Below are 27223 nucleotides of genomic sequence, written 5' to 3' on the forward strand. Positions count from 1 at the left end.
GCAATTAACAAAAGTTCTATAAATGTTTACATGTAAACACTTATCAGAAATGGTTTCAGAGTAAACACACTCCCCCTAGGCCCACTATTGGGACTGCCTGATTGCACTACAGAGCTTGTAAGAGGTCTATTCAAAAAGTTCCAAGACTGAGTTTATAAAAATTTACTAAACAGTCTTATAACTTGTTCCAGTGTGTCCCCTTCAAAATACTCCCTTTACCTACGTATACATTTTTCCCAACATCGTTTCCACTTCTGGAAACAGTCCTTACACTCATCTTCACGAATCACCAATAGTTGTCGCGTCAAATTTTGCTTTATCTTTTCAGTGGTGTCAAATCACTTTTTTTTTCAGCAGGGACCAAGTCAGGAGAGTAAGGTGACTGGGGAAGAACTGTCATTGCAGTTTTGAACAAATTTCGTGAATTTTGAAGCATTCAAAACACCTTCTAAGACTCATGGCATGTTCCCCATAGGCCACTTTCAACATTTCATAAGTTTCTGTAGTGGCCTTACCCAATTTAAAACAGAACTTCACTCTGTAGCACTGCTCATTGAGGTTGCACATGATGAAAAATAGCCGATCATGAAAATACATTTTCACAAAAACTGCTGTAGCTCGGAAACAAAAATAAATATCAACAAACGGAAAAAAGGAGGTTACTCGTGAGGTTTCAAGCTACTCAACGCTGCCTAGCGTGACTTTCTGTTGGCGCGCAATTCAAACTGTCCTGGAACTTTTTGAACAGACCTCGTATACAACCAGGCAGTAAGGCAAGTTTCTTCTTGTTCAGGGTGAAGGTCCAGATCAGCAGGTGATCCAGCTGACAGGAGAGCACTGAAGTGTCCCAGCAGTGCAGAGATGAGTAGAGGAGTTCAGTAGAATTTATAAATTGACAGCTTGGACCTGATGGAGTACGAGATAACTTTTGATCCCCAGGGATGTCTTTTTTATATGGTTCTGGCAGAGGCACTTTTCCCAAAGATAAGATAAGCAATTAATTCTGTCCTGGACATTCAAAAACCCAACTTTTATGTTATTCTGGAAAGTCTCTTTGAACACAGGCTCCAAAGTGGCTGGGGTAACTTGACCAGATGTTCCTATATCTGCACAAGAAGTTCATGATACAATGGTTACAAGGTGATTGCAAGTTTCCAAGTTTATTAAAATTTGATTGATCGCTTTACATCTAAGTGACTCACAGGCATCTTCTTGCTGAAGTGCAGGCCATGGCAGATTCAGACCAAAGGTCATGCTGCATTGAAGCATTGTCTGAATTATGAACTGCAGGTAGCTGTTAACCAAGCTCTGTTTGTAACTATGGCTTAGCCCCCTACAATTATAAGAATCTGCACCAGCAGTAGATTTCATTTAGGGTTGCCAGATTTCCTCTTTAAAAAAAAAAAGAGGACACCTGGACCTGCTGTGCTCCAACCAAGCCCTGCCCTGTTCCATCTCCAGCTCCATCTCATTCGGCCCCAAGCCATGCCACACCCCCACACGAATGCCCAACCTCTTTCCCTGAGCTTGGGGTTACATCTGGAGGGTCTCTGTGTATGCATGGATGTTACATGATGATGTCACATGCGTATGCATAGGCATATAGTGCCATTACGTTGATGCCCGCGCAAAGGGCCTCCAGACGCAGCTCTGAGCTCAGGGACTTCTAAAACCTGGACAAACTTCCAGGTTTTAGAAATCCCTCTAGGCACCCAGACAGTCCTCTTATAAGAAGTATTGTCTGGGTTTTCCTGGTCGTCTGGTAACCCTAAATTCATGGAAAGGAGTCAGTACTGGTGACATTCTCCTAAGGAGTAAAATTCAGGAATTTTACAAGTGAGATCAAAGGGCTGGAGGAAGGATAGAATACTGACTAACAACATGATCATGAATTTAATTATCTGAATGAACTCATAGAGATGGGAAAACAATCCTTGATTTCTCAGAGACAAGGAAGCATTGAGAGTCAATCCCTTTATTTGATTGGTTGATTGATTTATTCATTCATTCATTCATTATATTATCTTGGTTGGTGCTGTACCATAGAACCATCTCCATTGTATTTGCTTGTAAAAGGAAATTAATCTCCATCAAGACCACCTCCTGATAGTATAAACCACAATGCTTTGAAGTAGATGGTAAGTTCAGATAACACTGTATATCAACCTGCTTATTATAATCACAGGCCAAGCTTTGTAGGAGAAGCTTTGTGAGTAAACAAGACTGGAATTGGTTATGAAGGCGATAGCTACTACTACTTATTTCTATAGCACTACTAGATGTACACAGAGCTGTACATTAAACATTTAAGAGACAGTCCCTGCTCTGATTAAAACAGACAAGTAGAGGATCAGTAAGTTTCTCAGAGACGGAATGATAAAACATGCATGGGTACTTTACAAGCAAGTAGGAATTAAGAGCTAAAAGCAATCTATAAAAAGTGGGCTTTTATCCTAGATTTGACTACCAGAAACAGCTTAATACAAGGACTCAGACAGTCTGTTCCAGGCATAAGGTGCAGCAAAAGAGAAGGGATGTAGCCTGGAGTTGGCAGTAGAGGAGAAGGGTATAGATAGGGGAAACTTACCTGATGAACAGAGTTCCTGAGGAGGGAGTATAGAGAGAGATAAGAAAGAAGAGATATTGTGGAGCTGTGGAGTAAATGCACAACTGTATACGGAAATGGATAGAGAGCCAATGAAGTGACTTGAGGAGAGGGGTGATGTGAGCATAGCGACCCTGGCAGAATATAAGTCATGCAGCAGAATTTTGAATGGATTGAAGGGGAGAGAGATGATTAAGTGGAAGACCTGTAAAAAGCAAGTTGCAGTAGTCTAGGTGAGAGGTGATAAAGGTGTGAATAAGGATTTTGGTAGTTTTCTCTTGGTTTTGAGGCCACTTAACTCCACCAGCTGACCCATTCATTCTATGGGATTCTTCTAAAATACCTTTAAAGTCATTGAAATACTAGGTGGCCCTATTGATAGTGAACTGTCCTTTAAACATCAAGTATCATCTGTAATGCAAAAAGGTTTTCAGGTCATTAGATGTCTGCTTGGTTCATTACGTACCACTTTGAGTTTTCTACATTACTTTCTCTGGTAATCTCACTACTTCTTTCAAGACCAGACTACTGTAATTTGTTGTGTTCTTTTTTCCAGAATTACCACTGTATCAATTGAAATGTCTGCAATTATTACAAAACACTTTTTGGGAATACTTATTTCGAAAAAGGTGGATGGCCACTGTACCTGATATATCACTTTTTTGTCTTTTTTGTCCGTTTAAGCCCTTCCTTAGCCGAGCTGCGCCTTTCTTCTGTTTGCTCTATTTCTCCGATGCCTAGCATGGCTTCCACTGATGGGCTCGTTGTATTGTATTTGTTTTACTCACATTTGTGTTGGACCATTTGTGTATCTCTGCTGTTGAGTTTGTACTCTGTTGGGTTGTGACTTTTTCACCGTTAATAAACATATGTTTAAAAAAAAAATAAAAAAAATTACAAAACAGCAGCCAGATTCTTTTTTAAGGCTACATGCTTTGATCATATTGCACCTGGTATAGGCATATTACGCCTGGGATAGGCACGTGGGATCTTTCAGAGAGAGAAAGAGATAATGGTTACTGCGGATGGGCAAACTAGATGGGCCATTTGGCCTTTATCTGTCATCATGTTTCTATGTTTCTATACAATTATACTGACTTCCGGTTCAATATTACATTCAATTTAAAATACATTGACTCATCAGGCTATTTTTGAGCAATCTCGACTCTATCTTGCCAATCTTATTTCTACTGTTTCTTCAAATTACCCCATGTGATCAGTTTATGAACAGCACCTTTCTATTCCATCATCCTCACATGCCCGCTTGGAATCCATCTGCCACACAACAATTTTTTACATCTCACTATTACTTTGAAATGCCCTTCTGGTTTCCCTCCATAAGGAGTTATCCCTGAAGAAATTCAAGATTTTGTTAAAAACTTGCTTTTTTCACCTAGCTTTTGGGAACTCTCTGGGATTATTAGTTTCTCAGGAATTGTGAGTCTCCTAATTATTTTATTTTATTTAAGTGTGATTGCATCCCTTGGTTAAATTATATATTTCCTGTTTTATGTTCAAACAATTTTTATTAAATTTTTGCACATAGCAAAGTTAGAACAAGAAATAACTGCATAGAATACAAGCATTGAAACGGAACTTTGGCACTAAAGAAAAACAAAAATTAGCCAGATATCAAAATATCCCCCCTCTCCCCTTACCCCCCACTCCAACTCCCCATCCCTCATGGACCTCTCCCCCCCTCCCCCCATCATGACCTACCAGACCCTATATGGATAGTCTAGAAAACTCAGAGTACTAAAAGATCCACCATTATAGGGGAAAAAAGGCAGATCCCAGGGCTGGTCTCTTATAACCCTGGGGGCAAGCTATTGCTAACAGCAACTATCCACAGCCTCCCCTCCAAAATTCCCCTCCCCCCAAGAAAGATCAAAATCAAATCCTGGTAGGTGTCCAGTCGACCCACTGACAATTTAAGCATGGGTATTCAAAAGAATACTACGCCCCGTAGGAGATAAGGATTGCAAATAAGAATCCCAAAGGAGTAAAAAGTGGTGCCTATGTTTAGCTGAACCAGTTGCTTCCTGCGCCTCCCAATGAGCCCTCCACTGCCAGAATAAAGGAGGATAGGGAGAAATCCATTGTTGCAGAATATAATTGCGACCCAGGAGACACACCTATGACAAAGCAAATATCCCCCACTGGGCAACACACGTATATATTTCCTGTTGTAATATGGCATTCCTTTTCTGAACATTTTATTTTTTTTTAATGTACACTGTTTTGGCCTGCTTATCAGTAAAGGTGATATATAAAGTTTAAATCAACATAAATACGATCTTCCCTTTGAAATCCATTCAGAAACTTCATTAAACAATTTTGCCTTAAAATGTCATTATTTTTCTTAGGCATTCTCTTCCAAGTTTCTTTAAATTCTGGACTGTAGATTAGTTGTGGTTATCTTGCAGTGATTCCTCTTATCTGTTGTGAGTTTAGCTCTTATTAATGGACTGTAGAGCCCTTTTACTTTATGGATTGTAACATAGGCTGCCCTTTCTCTTATCCATTCTTGTTCCCTATTTTTATATGACATTTTTTAATGTAAACCACTTGGATATTGATTTTATTTTACTTGTGGTATATCAAATAAAACTGAAACTGTGAAATGTTAGATCAGATATTGTTAGCATGCAAATTGCTCCAAACCATTAAAAGTGGTCTGGTGGCTAAAAAGCAAAGAGCTAAAAACCAATGAGGACCAGGTTCAAATCATGCCCCTTCTACCCACACACCTTGACAGTATTGTATAGCAGTGGTCCCCAACCCTGTCCTGGAGGACCACCAGGCCAATAGGGTTTTCAGGCTAGCCCTAATGAATATGCATGAGAGACATTTGCATATAATAGAAGTGACAGGTATGTAAATCTGCTCCATGCATATTCATTAGGGCTAGCCTAAAAACCCGATTGGCCTGATGGTCCTCCAGGACAGGAATTGGGGACCACTGTTGTATAGTAACTAACCCCCCTCCCCTTTTTAACAAACGTATGAGCATCGGGAGGAGCGCAGAGCATTCAGCGTGTCAGCCTGCGCTAAAAAACATTATCACGGTTTTGTATTTAAAAAAAAAAAAAGAGGGGGTAAGTAAATGTACCTAATTATTGTTAATGAGAGGGCATAGGATGAAGTTAAGAGGTGACAGGCTCCAGAGTAATCTGAGGAAATACTTTTTTACAGAAAGGGTGGTAGATGTGTGGAACAGTCTCCCGGAAGAGGTGGTGGAGACAGAAACTGTATCTGAATTCAAGAGGGCTTGGGATAGGCATGTGGGATCTCTCAGAGAGAGAAAGAGATAATGGTTACTGTGGATGGGCAGACTAGATCAGTGGTTCCCAACCCTGTCCTGGAGGACCACCAGCCCAATCGGGTTTTCAGGCTAGCCCTAATGAATATGCATGGAGCAGATTTGCATGCCTGTCACTTCCATTAAATGCAAATCTCTCTCATGCATATTCATTAGGGCTAGCCTGAAAACCCGATTGGGCTGGTGGTCCTCCAGGACAGGGTTGGGAACCACTGGACTAGATGGGCCATTTGGCCTTTGTCTGCCATCATGTTTTTATGTTTCTCTGTTTCTATTTAAGTAAAAGCTTTGATACTTTACTTGTAAAGTATAGGATAACATTTACTTTTACTGAAATAATTTTTGCCAATTTTTTACTTTTACCTAGTTACATTTGCAGTTAAAAGTAAAAGAGGAAGAGAGATGTAAATGACAATTCCTCAGTAAACCAAATGAAACAGCATAACTGGAAACATAATTTTGCTATTTCAAACCTCATCATGCAAAAGGTGGCTCAGTTCATCTTAAATTTTGCTGTTCAATGAATATAGCCTATAATAGTAAGTGGTGTAGTAAGAGGGGTGCAGAGAGGGGGGTCCACACCAGGCACCATCTTGGTGGGGGCGCTGGCACCCATCCCTCTTCTCCATTCCCCTCTTTCCCCACCCCCCACTACCGCGTGTGCCCCTTCCTTTTCCCCACACCTCTTTAACATTCCCGCTGGGAGCAGCAACCCCAACCTGCTGTTTGCGCCCGCATCGGCTCTTCCTCTGATGTCAGTTCCTGAACCTGTACCTCGGAAGTGACTTCAGAGGAAGGCTCCATGCTGGTGGGAGCAGCAGATTGGGGTTGCTGCTTGCGCCAGCAATGTTAAATATGTAGGTACGGGGAAGGGAAAGGAACGTGTGTGTGGCGGGGGGGGGGGGGGTGGAGAAGAGGGTGAAGGAGAATCACTGCCCCAGGTGCCTCTCACCCTTGCTATGCCATTGAGAATAGTGCAGTTCCCTGTTTGAACTGATTAGATGAGTTGGGTCACTTTAAAGTGGTACCCAGTGGCGTAGCAAAGGTGGGAAGTGCCCGGGGCGATGGCACTCCCCATCCTCTTCTCCGGGATGCACCAAGGAGGGACCACCCCTGTACCTCTTTAAATTCCCCAGTGCAAGCAGCATCTCCAACTAGCTGCCCGTGCCAGCCTCAGCTCTCCTTCTGACATCACTTCCTGGTCACAGGATAGGGAAGTGATGTCGGAGGGAGAGCCAAGGCTGGTGTGAGCAGCAGGTTGAAGCTAGTAGTATGTGTAGAAGTGAAGGAGCATGCATGGCAGAAAAGGATGGGAAGGAACTGGGAGGGCCCAAGATGGCACTGGCAGTGATCCACTCCTGCCCCCTTACTATGCCCTTAAGTAGGATTGTTAGGACAATCAGAATTGTTGACTTTAATTATAAAAATCTAAGGGGGAGGGGGGAGACAAGGGGCCTGAAAATGTATTTATTTATAATTTAAGGAGGGTGTGCAATACTGAAGGTTTCACATAGGATGCCTCTCACCGCATCAGCCCTAGATTTTGGACCTACAGTATTAGTGAATGCAATTCTTTGATTGGGTAGGGGTAGGAAGCAAGAGTGTAGTATAGACTAAATAAATGTATAGAAGCCTCAAAACCAACTTATTTTAAAAGAACAACATCTCTTCTGCTGTCTTTTCAGTCCCCAGCTCAGCCTGAGAGCAAAGGACTGCTGGAAAGTCCCTAAACCCCAGGAGCAGGTGCAGCTGTCAGAATTTAATACATAATCCCTTTTATTGGTGCTTTTCTGCAGACAAGAGAAGGGTGGGGGGAGTGAGGAAGAGCCCTGCCATACCCAAAGAAATCTAATCAGTGCTACCAATCTAGAATGAGAGATGTGGGGTGAGGGAGTGAGAGCAAAGTAGGCACATAGCGTAATGCAGGAATAATTTGCTGACATTTCTGCAGTGCTCCCAGATTTCCTCATTAAGGAACTGAAATTTAATAAGGTTACAGGAAGGGTTGCTTAGCAACCGGAGGAGGGGAACAGGGGTAACAGGCTAGTAGTCCCTGTATTCTCTCTTGCCGCAGTGTGGAGCTGACCCAGTGCTGTGTTTGCTTGTGTGTGTATTTCAGGGCAGGGATCCCAGATGACATCGTGATAAATGGGTAGGTGAGGGATGGTTGTAGATTCTAACATAAAGTACATTTTTGCTTACAGATCTATTCAGGTTGGCGGGTTTTGCTCTCGTTCTTTTCAATCTGCTTTCCTAAAGGGAAAGTTGCCTGATAAAATCATCATGTCTGTGTGCCCCCTCCCCACTTTGTCTAATTAATTTTGAACCATCCAATTTGCTGCCAGATGGTATCATACAGCACCCTGTTCCCTCAACACTCTAAAATTCAGATTCTCATTTCATTTTTCCCTTAAATTGAAATCTTAGAGAAACCAAAGCACAATGTGATACTATTGACAATGCTGAAACGTGTTCTGTCACTGTTCATAGCATTGGCTATAGAAAGAAACATTATGAAATGGCCACAATTAAAGAATGACGCAGGGACAGATTTTTCCCTGTCCCCACAGGAACTCAATTTCCCCGCCCCGCAAGTTTTCTCACTGTCCTTGTCCCTACCCCATTCCTGTAAGCTCTGCCTTAACCACACAAGCCTCGAATACTTATGATTTTAAAGTGTTTGAGGCTTATGCAGATGAGGACAGAGCTTACAGGAATGGGGCAGGGACAGGAAAAGAACTCGCTCGGATGGGACAGGAAAATGAGTTCCCGCAGGGATGGGAAAAAATTTGTCCCCGTATCATTCTCTATACACAATTATGCACTGCATAGCAGAACTAGCACAGAATGCTAAGGATGGGTAAGTTCGAACAGACAAGGAGCATCGTATTCAGCACCTTCAGCTCTCTGTCTCTCAAATGGATTGCCCCACTTTGGTTAAAATAAACCTTGTGGGTTTATCAAATAAATGGTAAATATAAAAGCTCCATCCCTGGTGTCTTTCAGGAAGTGATGCCTGGACAAGTAGTCAAATGCTGCTGCTCCAAGGCACTGCAGCTTTATACTATTGTGCATTTATACAGTAGGTTGACCTGTTCCTCCCCTTTGTATCCATTAGTGATCCCCAGCCCTGTGTTCTTCTTAATATTCCCTATCACGTGTTATTGATCTTAATATTTGCTCTCCACTTTTATTACAGTGATAAATGTAATATTCCTCCTCAGCCTGTAACTTCTAATACTCCCTACCTTCTGCAATTGCTCTTAATGAGGTAGATATTCAATGGAGACTTCTGCCTTCTTAAACCCTGCTCAGAAGGCCATCCCTGAATATCCAGTGGCACTTAACTGCACAGTACAGCTGAATATCCCGAATGACTGCTACAGCACTTTGCAGCTAGTATATGGGCAATCCGTGGGCAGAATCCATAAGTTGCTGGCAGTTCTGCAGACACCAGCTATATTCGATGCCATTGGCCACAAAGGTAACTGAGCAAAGAGTGCACAAGAGGAAGTGCCCAGTTAGTTGTATGGGTGATGGCAATGAGTATCAGCCAGCACCCGCATAACTTCTGGGTTGGCAACTGACCTGGAATTTCAGTGCTGGTGCCCAGACACGACCCTGCAATTGAATATCCAGATTAGATTCAGCCTGAAGCAGTCAGCAGCTTTAAAACTACAGACCGCCCCAGGCTGAATTATTGAGTGGCTATTTTCAACAGTTCTTAGTCTCATCTGCTGTTAGTTCTACCAATAAACCTGGCTTCCTTTTTCATTTTTCCTGCATTTAAATCTGCTCCTGTTATGGATTATTACTATAAACACAGCCCGCCCACATCTTGACTTATTACAAGGGATGTGCATTTGGTTAGTTGGCATGCCTTAAAACATTTAGTACATGATCAATTGATTTAATGTGCATTAACCAATGAATTATGGATGGGTGTGTTTAAACATTTTATTAAAATGAGTAAAATGAACTGAACAAAAGTCTGAAAATTAGGGAAAATAGGCCAAATGAAGCAAAACTTTTTGCCCTGCATATAATCGTAATTATTGCTAACAACCCCTGCACCTGTTATACTAGCATTTATTATTTGCTCCTGTGTTATCATTCATTTCTATGGTCCTTCCTTGCTTTGTTAAAAGATTAATGCTGCCCTTGTCCTATATTATAAACCAGCTCCAGGTTTCATTAATCATAATAAGATGTCAGTGAGCTATTTAATATTAATAAAAGATCACCAGACCCACTTTGTTTCATTACATTTAATGGATTATAAAATAGAAATCAAGTTTTACAATAGCAAGGGTCACTCAGATCCACACTTTCTCTTTGCTTGGGGTAATATCCAGTCCCCAGTGCAATCACTGTCTGTTCCAGTCAGGCAGCAGGGAAAATGCATCACATGAAAAACTCTTTTGGTCTTCTCTTCTTTCCTTTTAGGCCCAGCCTTTTCCTCATGTGCTTTTGGGGTACAGTACTATGAGTCTTTCTTTACAGCTCATTAGAAGTTCCCCATCCCCATTTTATATCCCATCACAATTCAATTGAGCGAGTCTTCAACTAGAGTCCTGCAATTATGGGATCTGACTCCAGCCACTAGGTGTTACCACTCCGCAATGACTGGCATTTAATCCATGGTGGTGATTGGGCACACCCCTCCCTCCCAGCTGTGGGTGCTTCCTCTATAGTACCCCAGATACAGCAGGGCCAAGAAGGGAAAACACAGAAAATGACAGCAAATAAAGATGATAATAATGGCATTAAAGAACGAAGGTGAGTACTGGGCAGACTTGTATGATCTGTGTCCGTATATGGTCATTTAGTTGAGGATGGGCTGGGGAGGGCTTTTACAGCTTGGATGGTTTAAATGGAACCTAAGCACAGTACAGAGGAGAGCTTTGGGTTCTGACCCAGAAATAGCTAAGAAGGAAAATTTAAATTAAATCAGTAATTTAAAGAGAGGGTAAGGTTGGACAGACTGGACGGACCATTCGGATCTTTATCAGCCTAACCAGTTTGCTCAGCCATACTATCTACTATCCCTTCCTCTTGGAGATACAAACTGGGAATTTAACCTAGGTCCAATTTCTTTAACAACAACAAAAAATACAGATTTTACTTTAAAAAAAAGCATTTTTCACACTTAATGGTATTTCATAATACAGAAAGATGCCTGTGGGGAACTAATGGATATCCCCTAATAGAGTAAATATAAGATTTTTCTCTAACATTTTATGATAGAAGAGAGGTATTTTGTGGTAATTTTGATAATTTTCTCTCTCTGTGCCTACATATTTTTTTGGGTGAGCTAATGGATATCCCCAGATATACACTGCAAGCACAGACACACTGTACACATCCACCTACTTGAAATGACATAGTTCATTAAATATATGTCTTCTTTGCTGCCCAGTTTCCATGCAACAAATCCAAGCTCTTAATATTGCAAGTCAGTAGTAAAGGATCATCAGCAGGAATTAAGTCTACATAGTGCAGAGTATACCACAAATACAAAGATATTAAGTTTCATAGTGTGAGACAGCCATCACATATACAGGGCACCAGCTGCGTGCTTTTCAGCAGCAAGACACTCAGATCAAAGACACCTGCCAAAACAATGTTCAGTCCCGCTGCTACCAACAAATCCCTGCGTGGGAGCTCAAATCAGTTAATCACTTTGTGTTTAAACAGAGTGGAAGCTCGTAGGAGCAGTACATGATTGTTCTTAGACAGGCTATATACACTAATACTGCTTAATAAATAAAACACAGTTGAACCCCAGACTAGACTCTTGCATCCCTCAATGTGGAAATAACTTTAATTCCCAATGCTTCCCTATAGTGGTGACACTAAGACACCAGACTGGATTCTATACATCCTTGGAATGGATTCTAGCCCACATCCCAACAAAAAGCTGTAAATGTAAACTCTGTAATATTTCTCCCCCATCCTGCATTTCCTTTCCATCTGGATCTAGACTGAGACGGGTCTCTGTATATATAATGCCTCCCCCTCTGTTGATTCACTGCTGCTACTTCTTTTTGGAGCGCTCAGCAGCATCCAGCGCTGCAATGTTGCAGGCTGCAATGATGAGATGGAGCAGGCTGATGGCAGTCTTCAGTAAAGCAATTGGAGTGGAGACCCAGAAGATGAGACGAAAGAGACCCAGGGACTGAAGGCCAACTAGGAACAGAGAAACACACACAGTTCAAGGGTACACTCACAACTATAGACCAGTCCCAAGATTTATACCCCTGCTCTCTGAAGCACAATAGGACACATCCCAGTAGGTTAGTACCAGATTCCACCCACCTAAGGTTGCCGGATTTCCTCTTTAAAAAAACAGAAGACACTTGGCCCTGCCCAATTCTGCCTCCAGCTGTATCCCAGCCCCAGCCCCAGCCCCAGCTGAACCGCCTGTCTCTTTCTTCAAGGGCTGGAGGCCCTCTGTGCATGCATGGACGTCGATGTGACAAAGTAACACATATGCGCTCATGTGCATGTATGACATCATTGCATTGACATCCACACATGCACAGAGGGCCTCCATATGTGACTCTAAGCTGGGGACTTGAAAAACCCGGACAAACTGGTGGGTTTTGGAAATCCTTCCGGGCACCCAGACAGTCCTCTAAAAAGAGGACATATCTGGGTTTTCCCGGACGCCTGGTAACCCTACTCCCACCCCAGCTCTAAGTTAGCCCTTCATAATTTCATGACCAAGACCCGGCCTACTCATTGGTTGTTACTCACCCATTGGGCCTTCAGAGAAGTGCAGTAGGTATAACATGCAGTAAAAGAGTTCATTTCCTGCACACATGATGAAAAGGACAGGCTGTGGGCGAAAGAGACACTGGTTTAGGGTACAAATTTCAAGTTTCTTTAGTTCTTGATATACAGCCCATCTAGAATTATCAGATGTCCAGATTTACCTGGACATATCCTCATTTTAGAGGAGCACCACAGTAAGTTAGTGGCTTATTACTAGGGATTGAACCAAGATATTGAGAGCTTGAGGGAAGAGAAATGGTTTAACTGAGTGAATAATACACAATTAAAAAAACCCCAACAAACTACAGGTGGAATAGGTCTCCCTAATTTTAAGGATTATCATTACTCCTTTCACTGCTCTCAAGCTCTTCTCTGGTTCATCCCATCAGAGACTCAAAATGTACCTAGATGGCTTCATCTGGAATCATCTCTGATTCATTCATACCCCATCAAACTATTACCTTTTATGGACAAATTCATCTTCCCTCCCTCACTCCGAGTCCTAAAAGCCTCCTCTCTCCTCCTGAGAGACTTCTACAAACTGCTAAATAAAAATACTTATAATCTAATGGATGTACCTTTATGGCACAATAGTAACTTACAACTTGATGATCCCACAGCCTTTATGAGCAATCTCATGACTTATGGTTAATATCTCAACTTATGAATGCTTGACAGCTACCTTCTATCGATTACATCTTGAAAACATAAACTATCCCATCTTACAGTGTTTAAACTGGTCCATCATCGAGGATTATACTACGATTATTACATCCTCCCCATATCATTCTTTACACTCCAAAAATTTCTCTTTGCTTACTGAGACTTTTCTTCTTGGTAACAAAAAGGCCTCAAAGATTTATTTTAAAAACCTATCAGAATACACCCCCATGTTAACGCTCAGCTAGAAAGCTACTGGGAAGCTGAACTCAACCTACAACACACAGACATTGATTGGAGCTCCTTCTGGGCACACTCCTCTTGTCCCACACTAGCAGCATCCATCTCTCAACCCACCTACTTCATTATGCATAAAGCATATTGGACTCCAGCTAAACTAGCAAGAGTTATGAGGGTCGATAAACTTAGCAGATGCTGGTCTTGCTCTTCAGCTCTGGGCTCAGTATCCCACTCTCTCTTTCAATGTCCCAACAACCAATCATATTGGGATACTATTTGGAATAAAATTAAAAATATTTTCTCTAAAGACGACTCCTATCCCATCACATATAAAACTATTGTATTGAGCTCTCACAATCCTGATATTCATCTGTTAGCAGATAACAGTAAACACTTTGATATAGTCCACCTTATTGTTTGTCATTGGAAAGATAATTCCCAATTAAATACTCATGAGTGGTGGACTTACATCTTTACTATTAGAAAATATGAAGATATCATAGCTTAAAAAAAATCATACTCATTCACACTTTCGGAGAACATGGGCTGTGTTAGACATTTTCTGTGATAATGTATGAATCTCCTTACATATGTATCTCTTTGTCATTGCTTTTTTCTTTTTGTAAAATGCATTCATTATGCAGCTATTCAATTCAAATGTACTAAACGGTGCAGTTTTTGTTATTTCTTGTTTTCTAAAAATCAATAAAGATATGTTTAAAAAAAACTATGCTGAACGACTGAAGATAGTTGTGGTTGAAAGTCTCACAAATCCACTTTCTGCACCTCCTGCGCCCTCAGCATAGAAAAGACCCTACCTCCAACCCTGTACACTAGAAAAGAAGGAAGGCTGAACTCCAGGAGAAAGGGGAAAAAAAATACAGAGAAACTGATACTCATCCATAGAAAAATATGAACTCTGTAACATCGTGATGCCACAGAAACATGAGAATTATTTCTCTGATGGAAGACATTGTGATCATATGCAATATGGACATTCCCATATCAACTGATAAACAGCTTAGTGCCAAGTGCTAGAAAACCAGATAGAGTGATAAAGGGCAAAAACACAAGAATGAGATCACTAATAGAAGTGTCTGCCAAATGACTGTCCAGTATGATGTACAGAGAGAGCGAGAGAAAAATCACCAGATATCAAGAGATGCAATTGGAGACAAAGAAAGTGTACCAGAAAGATGCAGGAATTGGCTCAACTGTGTCAGGAGCCAACAGCTTGATTAAAAAAAAAAAAACAAAACCCCAAACATCCTAGCACAGAGCTTTATTTATAATGCCTGCATATAATACACCTTAAGAGGTCCATGTCATGGTATGTACAAAACAAATCCAAATGGGAGATATTGGTTTAAATATTCAAAAACACTTATCTTGGTGACAGCACCTACCATCCAGGTAAGTGCTGCTGACTCGGATATTCAAAGTACAATGAAGATAGTGCCTCTCAATATCCTTATTGACTGCCTATGCACTATCCAGATAGAGGCCAGATTCTATAACTTGGTGCCAAGATGTAGGTGCCACAATAGGGTGTGTTTAATACCAATTGCATCAAAGGCACGTTTTTAAACAGTCATAGAATGCTAGTGCAAAGCCACATTGGTACTCCTAAATTTAGGTATGTCCACGTATTCCAGATGAATGGTTGGCATATGTTGGCACACCTAAGTACGCCATGTGACGGACCTCAACACCTCCCCCCACAGACCGGGAGCACTCGGGGCAGAGTGGGAGCAGAGTAAGGCACACTCTGGGCGTGGGAGCGAACTCCGCCCCCTCCCCTCCAGAAGGTGCACCGCTGAGCCAGTTGGAAGGCTCAGCGGGATCTCCCCAACAGTTTAAAAGTTTGATTTTGCCGGTTTTAGTTTCTTTTACCTTCTCGCCGGTCCTCAACACCTCCCTCCACAATCCACTCTCCTACCCAGACACTAAACACAGCCAACAACCTAACCACTGGAAACTACACTGCCTCTACCAGCAGCCCCACCTCCATAATTAAGCTAATTCCACAAACAAACACCCAGATTATCCTATTAATAATCCTTCTCATATCCAGCTGTAAGGTAGAAGCAAACAACCTACCCAACATTCCCACTAGTTCAATTGCAATCAAAACCCTTCACCCTAACAGGAGAGTTCCAATAGACAGAAACTCCAACCACCAAACAAGCGTTCAACACCCCATAACACCAGCATGGGGAAGAAGAGCAACACAACCCAAGAGCAAACCGCACCTTAACCCAAATTCACTCATCTACCATAAAACGATTCACAACCACCAAACAGAAACCACCACCCTTAACTCTGCCTACTTAAACGTCACAGCCCTAGGTCCAAAAACAGAACTTATAAAAACCTGGATAAAAAACGAAAACCTAGACTGCCTCTTCCTCACAGAAACCTGGCTAACATCGACACAGACCCAAGAATTACAGAAGTCTGCCCTCAAGGATACAAAATTACAGTGACCTGCAGAGAGAAAAAAAGAGGAGGTGGATTAGCGATCTTACTCAAAGACTCCCTAACCTTAAACATATTGGGAAATCTCTTCCACCGCACTGAAAAACTCACTAAACTGCATGCTCTGTTATATAACACCGGGAAACTGGGCCATGGTTAGATCCGAATTTGAAAACTTCATATACCAAAACTCACTTACAGCAGCACACAATCTTATCCTAGGAGACCTAAACCTTCATCTTGAAGACCATTCATCCAAGCCAGTAGACAATCTACTTTCTTTCCTCAATGCCCTATCCTTACAAATTTTAAACCCACAAACTACTCATGAGAAAGGACACCAACTGGACATTGCAGCCTTCATGACCCATCAAACATCTACTTCAGAAATTCAAACGTCTAATGGAACCCTCTGGTCAGACCACTACACTTACACCTTCAACATCATCTGGACCAAAAACAAATCCAAACCAATATCCAAAATAGTAACCTACATATCACGCAAACGCATCGAGCCCGCCATTTTCTGGTCAAAAGTAGACAAAACAATCCAAGAAGATAACCCCAAAGACTTCATTTCACACTGGGGCTATTTGAGCAACAACATCCTTGATGAACAAGCCCCATTTCGAACCAAAACCAGAACATGTAGATGATCAGACCAATGGTTCGACGAAGAATTATTCATACTCAAGAGACAATGTAGACGTCTGGAAAGAAAATGGGGAAAAACCAACCAAGATCACACGAAAACCGCCTGGAAAAAAATTAACAAACAATACAAACTTCTATTAAAAGAAAAGGGAAAAAAACATTATACCAACCTAATAGGCATGGAAACCCAAGACACCAAAAAACTATTCCAAATATTAAAAGATCTAACTAACACCATACCCTATTTGACCACTAACAATAACTCCTCCCCTTCAGCCTCCCTCCTAGCTGAACACTTCAAGAATAAAATTACAAACACCAGAGCTACTCTCATTAGTAACCCAACCCACCTACTCGAAGTCACAATACTCCCCACAGAAAATGAATCTTGTGCTGCAGAAAGATCTTGCTCCCAATTCCCTAAGATACATTGGACCGAATTCAACAAACTCTACAATAAGTACAGCCACGCATCATGTGAACTCAACCACTGCCCGCCATATGTCCTGTCATCAGCGAGCACTAAGTTCCTTACCTTACTCCTACACTGGATACAAACCATGCTCACAGATGGCATTTTCCCGAATGACCTCAGCGAAATCATCATCACCCCAATCTTAAAAGACCCAAAAGGACCAACAGACCTCTCATTCTCATCCAACTACAGACCAATAGCCTCAATACCTCTATATATCAAACTAACAGAAGGATTAGTAGCCAAATTCCTCACCAACTATCTCGAGGACCATAACTTACTCCATCCCAAGCAATCCGGCTTCAGAACTAACTTCAGCATAGAGACACTACTAGGCTCCCTTATCAACACAGCAAGACAACACCTCAGCATTGGAAAAAAAATGCTGCTCATACAGTTGGACCTGACGGCGGCATTTGACCTGGTAGACCATAACATCCTACTGCAAATCTTGGACTCAATAGGCATCTCAGATAAAGTATACTCATGGTTTGAAGGTTTCTTAAAATCCAGAACATACAAAGTAAAATCAGACAAAGAAAAATCCAAACCTTGGTCCAACCCCTGCGGCGTTCCACAAGGGTCTCCACTGTCCCCTACTCTCTTCAACCTATATACGGCCTCTCTTGGCGTTTACCTGAACAAACAAGGCCTATCCTCTTATAGCTATGCTGATGACATCACCATCCTCATTCCTTTCGACCAACCAATGCTCTTAATGTCAGACACACTACACAGAACTCTAGCTACAGTTACGACTTGGATGGAAGACCACAAACTGAAACTCAACCCAGACAAAACTAAATTCATCCTCCTAGAAAATAACAAAATCTCAACCATAACCAACTTAGAAATCAACTCCATCAACTACCCTTTGCAAACCACCCTAAAACTTCTAGGTATGACTATTGACAAAGGCTGCACCATGCAACCACAAATTAACAAAACAATACAGAAATCTTTTGCAGTTATGAGAAACCTTAGACAAGTCCGAAAATTCTTCGAAAAAATACAATTTCAGCTCCTAGTACAATCTCTAATCCTAAGTATCCTAGACTATTGCAACATCCTCTACCTCCCCTGCCCTGCAATAATGATTAAACAACTACAGACAATTCAGAATACAGCTCTGAGACTCGTCTATTCATTGAAAAAACATGATCACATTTCTGAGGCATTCATCAATTCTCATTGGCTTCCAATCCAGGAAAGAATACAATTTAAATTCTACTGTATACTATTTAAAACTATAAATGGAGACAGCCCAACCTACCTAAACAACCGCCTCATCCAAACCACCTCTACCAGGCATAGAAAAACACACACCCCATTCACTTACCCTCCAATCAAAGAAGTAAAACGGAAAAAACTATACAACGGACTACTGGCCACTCAGGCAGCGAAGATAGACAACCAAGTCTCCAACCTATTGACAACAACCCCAGACTACAAGATGTTCAGAAAGGAAATAAAAACTATACTCTTCAAGAAATCCCTTAATAAAGCTTAATACCATGATAAAGCTTAACCCCCCTCTTACCATCCCCTCCCTAACCCCAGATCCTACTTTTCCCTCTCTTGGAAACCTTCTCTGATCTAACGTTGTACCCCTTCTTCCATAACTCTTTTTGTAATCCGCTTTGAACCGAAAGGTAATGGCGGAATATAAATCTGTAATGTAATGTATACTATAAGTTGCATGTGGTGCTTGGTGGAAAACCCATGCTCCATCCTCGCCCAGTTGCACACTAAAGTTTCTTAGGGTATAGTTTATAGATTAGCGCGGGCATAGCATTTATGCATATATATATGCCATATTATTGGCATCTCTGGAAGGGAAGGCGTTGCTTACCCTGTATGGAACAAAATGGATAGGTGGAGCTCTGCAAAAGTCAGCATTTGATGTCATTGAGATGCCAGGAGATGCTATATAAAACTGCCAGAACACTGCTGTTCCTGTTGAAGGGAAGGTGCTGCTTAACCTGTACAGAGCAAACATGAAGAGGTGGAGCTCTGCAAATGTCAGTGTCCAATATCATCGCGACACTAGGAGGTGCTATAAAAAAACTGCCAGAACACCGAGGTTCCTGTTGAAGGGAAGGTGCTGTGGCCTATGGTCATGTACAGGGACCGGGGGGGGGGTGTCCCCAAAGGGGCGTGACCAAAGGGGTCCACCCCTTTTGATCCCCTTCAGAGGCAACAGAGGAGAAAAAAAATTCTTCTTTAATTTGAGCTACTGTCCACATTTTCTTATTCAGGGAAGATCTCCTAAGATGGGTAAAAGGAAAGAAATCATTAAGGGCCCTAAGAGATCAGTGCAAGGCCCAATAGACTCTTACAGTTGTTGGTTCCATTTCTACATCTATTCCTGGAAAATCATCTTCACCTCAGGACAGGAATAGTATAGAGGCTACCTCTTTGAACTCAAATCCATGCTTTCCTTCTAATCCACCTATTTCTGCTACTGGAAATTTTTCAATTGTGGCTTGTTCTTTAGGGGCTGGTCTAGAAAGGTTGGGGAACTAAGATTACAGCAACAGAAGGAGGCTGATTTGCCCACCTCCCCAATGAGAGGTGAAGATGGGGAAGTCTCTAGACCTGTTATCTACTATATCTTCTCTGAAACCAGTAACCTTTGGTTGTATGGGTGAAGATAGTATAAGTATTCCATCTTCTAAAGAGATTTGGAGATTAATATTTGGAAAGGAAGGGACACTGACTAATTGTCTATCTCAGCTGTGCTCCTTTATGGATTGGATTTATTAATTTGATATAGCGCTATTGACTAGAGTATTAAGCGGTTTACAGAACAAATAGATCTCATAGAGTTTTACATTATATAAAATAGTAGAATACCAAAATTACTAGTCTAGAAATTAATAGATAAAACAATCCACAGCATTAATCAAAATAACAATTATACAAAACACTGCTGAAACCAGATTGCTTTAATCATCTTAGAAAAAGCTAAATATGGACAATCACTATGGAAAATATCCAATAATGAAATCCAGAGAGCTGGACCAGTGAAGGAGAAAGTCCTATTTCTTGCAGATGATAATTTGATTACATTCAGACCTGGCAACTGAAATTGCTCTTTTTGCAAGGAGTGCAGCAATCTTGTTGGTAAATATCTTGACAGCCCACTTGACAAATATTCTGGTTGTCCAATGTTGTAAGCCTTAAACATTAGACAGAGCAATTTCAATTCCAGGCAGCAGCCAAAGTGTCTACTTTGGAATTAGATTTGATCTCCCAAAGTGGAAAATTAAATACTCATTTAAGAGAAGATTGAACAGTTGGAGACTATTAGTAATTCTCTGGTGAAAGGGAACAATTTACTTGAGAATAGAGTGGAAAGGTTGGAGAACCAAATGAGAGCTAATAATCTTTGTGTTTTAAATGTTCCTCATAATATGATTTCTGCTAAAGAGATGTTAAAACAGTATGTTGGAGATCTTATCTATGGACAAATTTATAAGACCTGTTATATTTCCTCAACTATTAAAAATGTTTCAGGTGGTGGGATGGAAAAGGTGCTAGCGGTAGATCTAATTACTACGCTGGAAACATCTATTTAAGAAACTATTTTAAGAGGTACTTTTATGTGTACCACTTTTAGTTGTGAAAATGGAAATAAAATATTGATCAATTTCTATAGAAAACAATTAGCCCATTTTCATGGCTCTCTTATATATATATATATAATTTTTTTAAAAAATTTATTCCGATGTATCTCATAGAACACAATTAATTCAATTAAAATTTCTTAAATTAAGACCTAGGGTTTTTGTCCCTGAAAATGACCTTTTTCTTGAAATTCCCCAGGCAGTGTCTGATGAAATTTTGGGAAAAGGATTATGTTTTTTGGAGCCCATGGAAATAGAGAACCTGATTAAAGTTCAAGAGTAAACTAGAGTTACTACACCTGTTCAGATTGTTGAGGAGGGTGTGATTTATAGCAGTTGGTGGTTGATAAGAATTTACTTACCCTATGATCTCCCTGTGGGCTCTGCTCAGCTGGTAAGTTCCTCCTATCTGTGTCCTTCTCTTCAACTGCCAACTCCAAACTCAGTCCCTTCTGCCTTGCTTGGAACAAGCTGCCCAATCCCTATAGTGGGCTTTGTCTCTGACAGTGTTCAAAGCATGTTTAAAAGCCCAGCTCTTTGAGGGTGCTTTCGACTCCTAACTCCTCTCACCTTAGGTTTTGAATCCCCTACCCTTTATGTCATGTCTGTCTGTCCAAGTTAGATAGTAAGCTCTTCCGAGAAGGGACCGTCTATAAATGTCAAAATGTACAGCACTGCATATGCTTTTCAGCGCTATATAAGTGATAAGAAGTAGTAGTAATTAAGCAGGGGTTTGTTTAGGTTTAGTGAGAATTAATTGTTTATTATCTTATTTGTATCCTTGTAATTTCTTTTTGTTTTTGGATAAAGCAGACATATATTTTCATTTATTGCTCCTCCCTTCCAATTCCCTTATTTCTGTAATAAACTTTTGTTGGTTAGGATAATTTTTTTTGTATATAATATTTCTATTATGTAAATTTGAAAATCATAAAAAAAACCATGTTACACCACTTTTACAAACTACTCATTGGCTACCAATCACACACAGAATAACTTTTAAAATCATACTCTTAACATTTAAAATTCAACAATCACATGTGCCGTTATTTTTGGACCGTTTTTTGACCATACTCTTCATCCAGGACACTCAGATCAACACAACATCTATTAACTATTCTGTCTTTAAAAATAATAGGGACGAGGAGATCTACCATTTATTCGGTCATAGCACCCCAGCTCTGGAACAATTTACCACTATTTTTACGTAATGAACCTTCTTTAGAAAAATTTAAGCGTTCCCTTAAAAGCTTTTTGTTCAAGGACGCTTTCAATGTATAGAAAATATTACCTACAAGTACTAAATCCCGGTTTTTAATGAGTGTTATGTGTAGGTCGCCAAAATACTCTTTATTTTACTTTATATCTTGGATTTGAGATCCTACCATATATGTTTTATATGACCCCTCCATATGTGTTTTTTCCTTAAATGTTTCTCTTTCTTTTCTTAAAAATTTGTAGTTCACCCCCTTTGCCTTTTGTACCAGTTTGTAATAGAATGCCAAAATTTGTCTATATTATCTTGTTTGTTATTTGTTAATTGTTATTTTAAAAACAATTGTTATACGCATTGAAATATATGATATTGCGTAGATAACAAATTCCAATAAACTTGAAACTTGTCTCTGATGTGTGTAAATACTAGCATTCTATAAACTATGGGGCTCATAATCCAAACTTTAAAATGTCCAAAAACCTGCCTAAGTTGGCACTTGAAAGTCCTAATAGGAGGGACATCCAAATGCTGATAATCAAAACCAACTTTCTGGACATGCAGTAGAGAGCAAAGGGGCATGTTGGGAGGTTATGGGCAGGAATCGGTAGGCTTCAACCTGGATGCACCCCAGCCATAATCAAAGCTTTCCTAGAGGGAACTTAAGATGCTGGCAGTTAGCCCTGTTCGAGTTGCGTCTAAGTTCCACAAAGGTGCCCAAACTGACAAGAAGACTATTGAATGATTTAAGGCATGACCCTCCCCCTTTACTCCCCCAATGGTTACGACCCCCTCCCATCACCCAAAGAGCAAAAAAACATACAAACCCATAGGCTTCCCAACAGCTGATCAATGCCTGACTATCACTGATACCTGGATGTCTCACTGCTATCTAAAATTAAACATGGCCAAGGCTGCACTCCTTCTTTCCTTCTAAACCCACCTCTCCTCTTCCTCCATTCTCTATTTCTGAGAATAACGCTCTCATCCTTCTTGTCTCAACAACTCGCAACCTCAGAGTCATCTTTGACTCCTCTTTGCATATCCAACAGACTGCTAAACCCTGCCGTTTCTTTCTCTTCAATGCTGCTAAAACCCAGCCTTTCCTATTGTGCAGAGCATCGCTGGTAAAATAAAAATTGCTCCCACCACGGTATTTTTTACCGTGGTATGGGAGCTTTGTGTATTTGGCTCTAAGTAGGTATGAGGAAGGGAAGGCACATACGTGGCAGTGGGTCAGAGAGGAGCCAACACCCCCACCACAACGGCACCTGGGGCAGTCCTTCCCACCCGCCCCCCTTACTATGCCACTGCCTCATCCACACTCTCATCACTTCTTGCCTGGACTATTGCAACTTGCTTCTCACAGGTCTTCTGCTAAGCCGTCTCTCTCCCTTTCAATCTGTTCAGAATGCTGCTGCATGTCTCATATTCCGCCAGTGTCATTATGCTTACATTACCTCTCTCCTCAAATCACTTCACTTGCTCCCTGTCTGTTGCCACATAGAATTCAAACTCCTCTTATTGACCTACAAGTGTTTTCACTCTACAGCTCCTCAGGACCTCTCCTCATCTCTCCCTATACTCCACCTAGGGAACTCCGTTCATCAGGTAAGTCTCTCTTGTCTGTACCCTTCACTATTGCCAACTCCTGACTCTGTCCCTTCTGCGCTGTGCCTAGGCATGAAACAAACTGCTCGACTTGGTACATCAAAACTCAGTCACTGGCAATATTCAAATTCATGCTGAAACCCCACTTTTTTAAAGCTGCATTTAAGTCCTATCCCCAACCCACTTGTAAAGAACCTATATCTGTTTGTCATTCACTCTACAGACAATCTACACCCCAGGGTGCTTAGGGAGTTGAGTGATGTCCTGACGGAACCGTTATCCGCACTCTTCAATCTTTCCCTAAGTACAGGAAGAGTTCCGTTGGACTGGAAAACAGCCAACGTCATTCCACTCCACAAAAAGAGATGCAGGACGGAGACTGCAAATTATAGACCGGTGAGTCTCACCTCGATAGTGAGTAAGCTTATGGAAACACTAATCAAACACAAGTTAGATACAATCCTGAACAAGGAGAATCTGCGAGATCCCCATCAACATGGATTTACAAAGGGAAGGTCCTGCCAATCCAATCTAATCAGCTTCTTTGACTGGGTAACAAGAAAGCTGGATATGGGGGGAGTCCCACACCGCAGGTTATTGAGCAAGATGAGTTTGATGGGATTAGGTGAAACATTAACTGTATGGGTTAAAGACTGGCTTAGAGGTAGACTTCAGAGGGTGGTGGTGAACGGTACCCTCTCCGAAACGTCGGAGGTGATCAGTGGAGTGCCGCAGGGCTCGGTCCTGGGCCCGATCCTATTTAACATCTTCATAAGCGACCTGGCTCAGGGGCTTCGAGGTAAAATTACATTATTCGCCAATGACGCCAAACTATGCAACATAGTGGGCAATAGCACAGTGCCAGACAGTATGACGCAGAACCTACTCTTACTGGAACATTGGTCCACGACTTGGCAACTAAGTTTCAATGCCAAAAAGTGGTCTCGGTCTGCACAGAGAGATCTGTCCACCGTCCTGGGTCCTCCTCCTTCTGCACGCAGTCCGTGGTCGCTTCCTGGATCCCCATAGCGACTGGAATACTGGTCTTGATTGTAGACTTCGCGCTTCTTGTTCTCCCTGCCATTGCTGAGTTGTAATTGAGGACTGCCTGTCAGTAAGGTAGAGAATTAGGAAAATTAGAAAAATCTGTCTGTGAGCAAGTGTGAGATTTTGAAAGATTAGGGTGTCTGAGAGTTGGAAGATTGGGGTATCTAGTGCTTGAAAGATAAGGGTGTCTGAGAGACTGAAAGTTTGAGATGTCTGAGAGGGTTGCTGTCTGTGAGTTAGTATGAGAGCCTGTACGATTAGGGTGAAGGGATAGTGTGTTTGAGAGGTCCGCTTGTTGCCCTAAGGTATCGTTGTCTTGTGTAGTTTGGCTTTTCTTAAGGCTCTTCGCAAAGGCGCTCTCGCTAAGGCGAGCGCCTTTGCCACGCGCCGAACAGCTGCGCGCCGTTGGCTCATCCCCTTTTATGGGGGGAGTTTGGCTGGTGACGTCAGGGGTGGGTGGAGATAGCTCTCGCCTCTTCCCCTGCTAGCATCGCCTTCTCTGCTCCTCTCTCTGTTTCTTCCTGCTAGCACACTCTCCGCTCACTGTTTTGCCATGTGCTCAGGACTCTTCTACCATGTGCTCAGGACTAGGCACAGCTCCTACGGTCTCCCTTCGGCTGGCCTTGCACTGTGGACTCTCTGCCGTTGGTTCGTCCCCTTTTATGGGGGGAGTTTGGCTGGTGACATCAGGGGTGGGTGTAGTTAACTCTTGCCTCTTCCCCTGCTAGCACCGCCTTCTCTGCTCCTCTCTGTTTCTTCCTGCTAGCACACTCTCCGCTCACTGTTCTACCATGTGCTCAGGACTCTTCTACCATGTGCTCAGGACTAGGCACAGCTCCTACAGTCTCCCTTCGGTTGGCCTTGCACTGTGGACTCTCTGCCGTTGGCTTGTCCCCTTTTATGGGGGGAGTTTGGCTGGTGATGTCAGGGGTGGGCGGAGTTAGCTCTCGCCTCTTCCCCTGCTAGCACCGCCTTCTCTGCTCCTCTCTCTGCTTCTTTCTGCTAGCACACTATCCGCTCACTGTTCTGCCATGTGCTCAGGACTCTTCTACCATGTGCTCAGGACTAGGCACAGCTCCTACAGTTTCCCTTCGGCTGGCCTTGCAAGGACTACAGCAGAACGAGACTTGGGGATAATCATTAGTGAAAACATGAAGATGGTCAATCAAGTGGAGAAAGCTTCATCCAAGGCTAGACAAATGATGGGTTGTATCTGTAGAAGTTTCGTCAACCGAAAGCCGGAAGTCATAATGCCATTGTACAGATCTGTGGTGAGACCTCATCTGGAATATTGTGTACAATTCTGGAGGCCACATTACCAAAAAGATATGCTGAGAGTTGAGTCGGTTCAGCGAATGGCCACCAGGATGGTCTCAGGACTCAAGGATCTCCCGTATGAGGAACGGCTGGGTAAGTTGCAGCTATACTCACTCGAGGAGCGCAGAGAGAGGGGAGACATGACTGAGACGTTCAAATATGTCACGGGCCGTATTGAGGTGGAAGAAGATATCTTTTTTCTTAAAGGACCCACAGCAACAAGAGGGCATCCGTTGAAAATCAGGGGTGGAAACTTCATGGCGACACCAGGAAGTATTTCTTCACCAAAAGGGTGGTTGATCATTGGAATGATCTTCCACTGCAGGTAATCGAGGCCAGCAGCGTGCCAGATTTTAAGAAAAAATTGGATAAGCATGTGGGGTCTCTTCATGGAAGAAATTAGGGGGGTGGGTCATTAGAGTGGGCAGACTTGGTGGGCCGTAGCCCTTTTCTGCCATCATTTTCTATGTTTCTACAGTCCCCTACCCTATGTACTTCATCATTTCCTTTGTAATTCCAAGTTTCCAAGTTTTATTAAAAATTTGATTAAACGCTTATATAATATCTAAGTGATTTACATTAAAAATATTAAAATAGTAATTTACAAAGAAAACATATAAACAATACTGATGTTGATACTGACTTACGAGAAACAAAAGGAAAGAAAGGGAAGAATTACAATTTTTAAAAGCAAAGAAACATTCAAGGTAAACACATTCCCTACCTGAGCAGTGTATATAGATTCATCCTTTTGTCCTGTTTGTCTGTCATAATTAGATTTGCAAACTCTCTTGCGCAAGGACTCTCTTTTGCGTGTTTAGTGTACAGAGTTGAGTGTGTCTGGTAGTTCTATAGAAATAACAAATAGTAGTAGTAGTAAAGAGGGAAGAGTGCAGACACGAAATGGGGAGAGATCAGGAGATAGCATGCAGATAGTGGACAGGAGGTGGAATTGGGAGATAGAAAGGACATTCTAGACATATGATGACAAAGGGAGATGGAAGTAAATACAGAACACCTTGGGGGGGTATGAAGATGGAGGAGAGTTGTTGGATACAGAGGAGCACATGGAAACGGAGGGATGTAAGGAGGATAAGAGGAGATGGCTGGATATAGAGGTGAAACGGAGAGAAAATATTGGACAAAGGCATACAAAATGGACAGGATATGCTGGACATTGGGATGGTCAGGGAAA

The 27223-nt window shown here is 41.8% G+C and overlaps 1 protein-coding gene across 4 annotated transcripts in view; it reads right to left on the reverse strand.

Moving 5' to 3' along the window:
- Positions 1-9870: 9870 nt before the first annotated feature.
- Positions 9871-27223, reverse strand: part of CDIPT (CDP-diacylglycerol--inositol 3-phosphatidyltransferase) — a 65708-nt gene continuing 48355 nt past the window's right edge. For all 4 annotated transcript variants that reach the window (XM_033944999.1, XM_033945000.1, XM_033944998.1 and 1 more), the window contains 2 exons: positions 12687-12768; positions 9871-12116 (listed from right to left, as the gene is read on the reverse strand). In XM_033944999.1, the coding sequence (XP_033800890.1) occupies positions 11965-12116; positions 12687-12768 (234 nt within the window). In that variant the 3' untranslated portion in view covers positions 9871-11964. The remainder of the gene's footprint in view (positions 12117-12686; positions 12769-27223) is intronic.

The sequence above is a fragment of the Geotrypetes seraphini genome, chromosome 5, assembly GCF_902459505.1.
Source record: "Geotrypetes seraphini chromosome 5, aGeoSer1.1, whole genome shotgun sequence".
Classification (NCBI taxonomy): domain Eukaryota; kingdom Metazoa; phylum Chordata; class Amphibia; order Gymnophiona; family Dermophiidae; genus Geotrypetes; species Geotrypetes seraphini.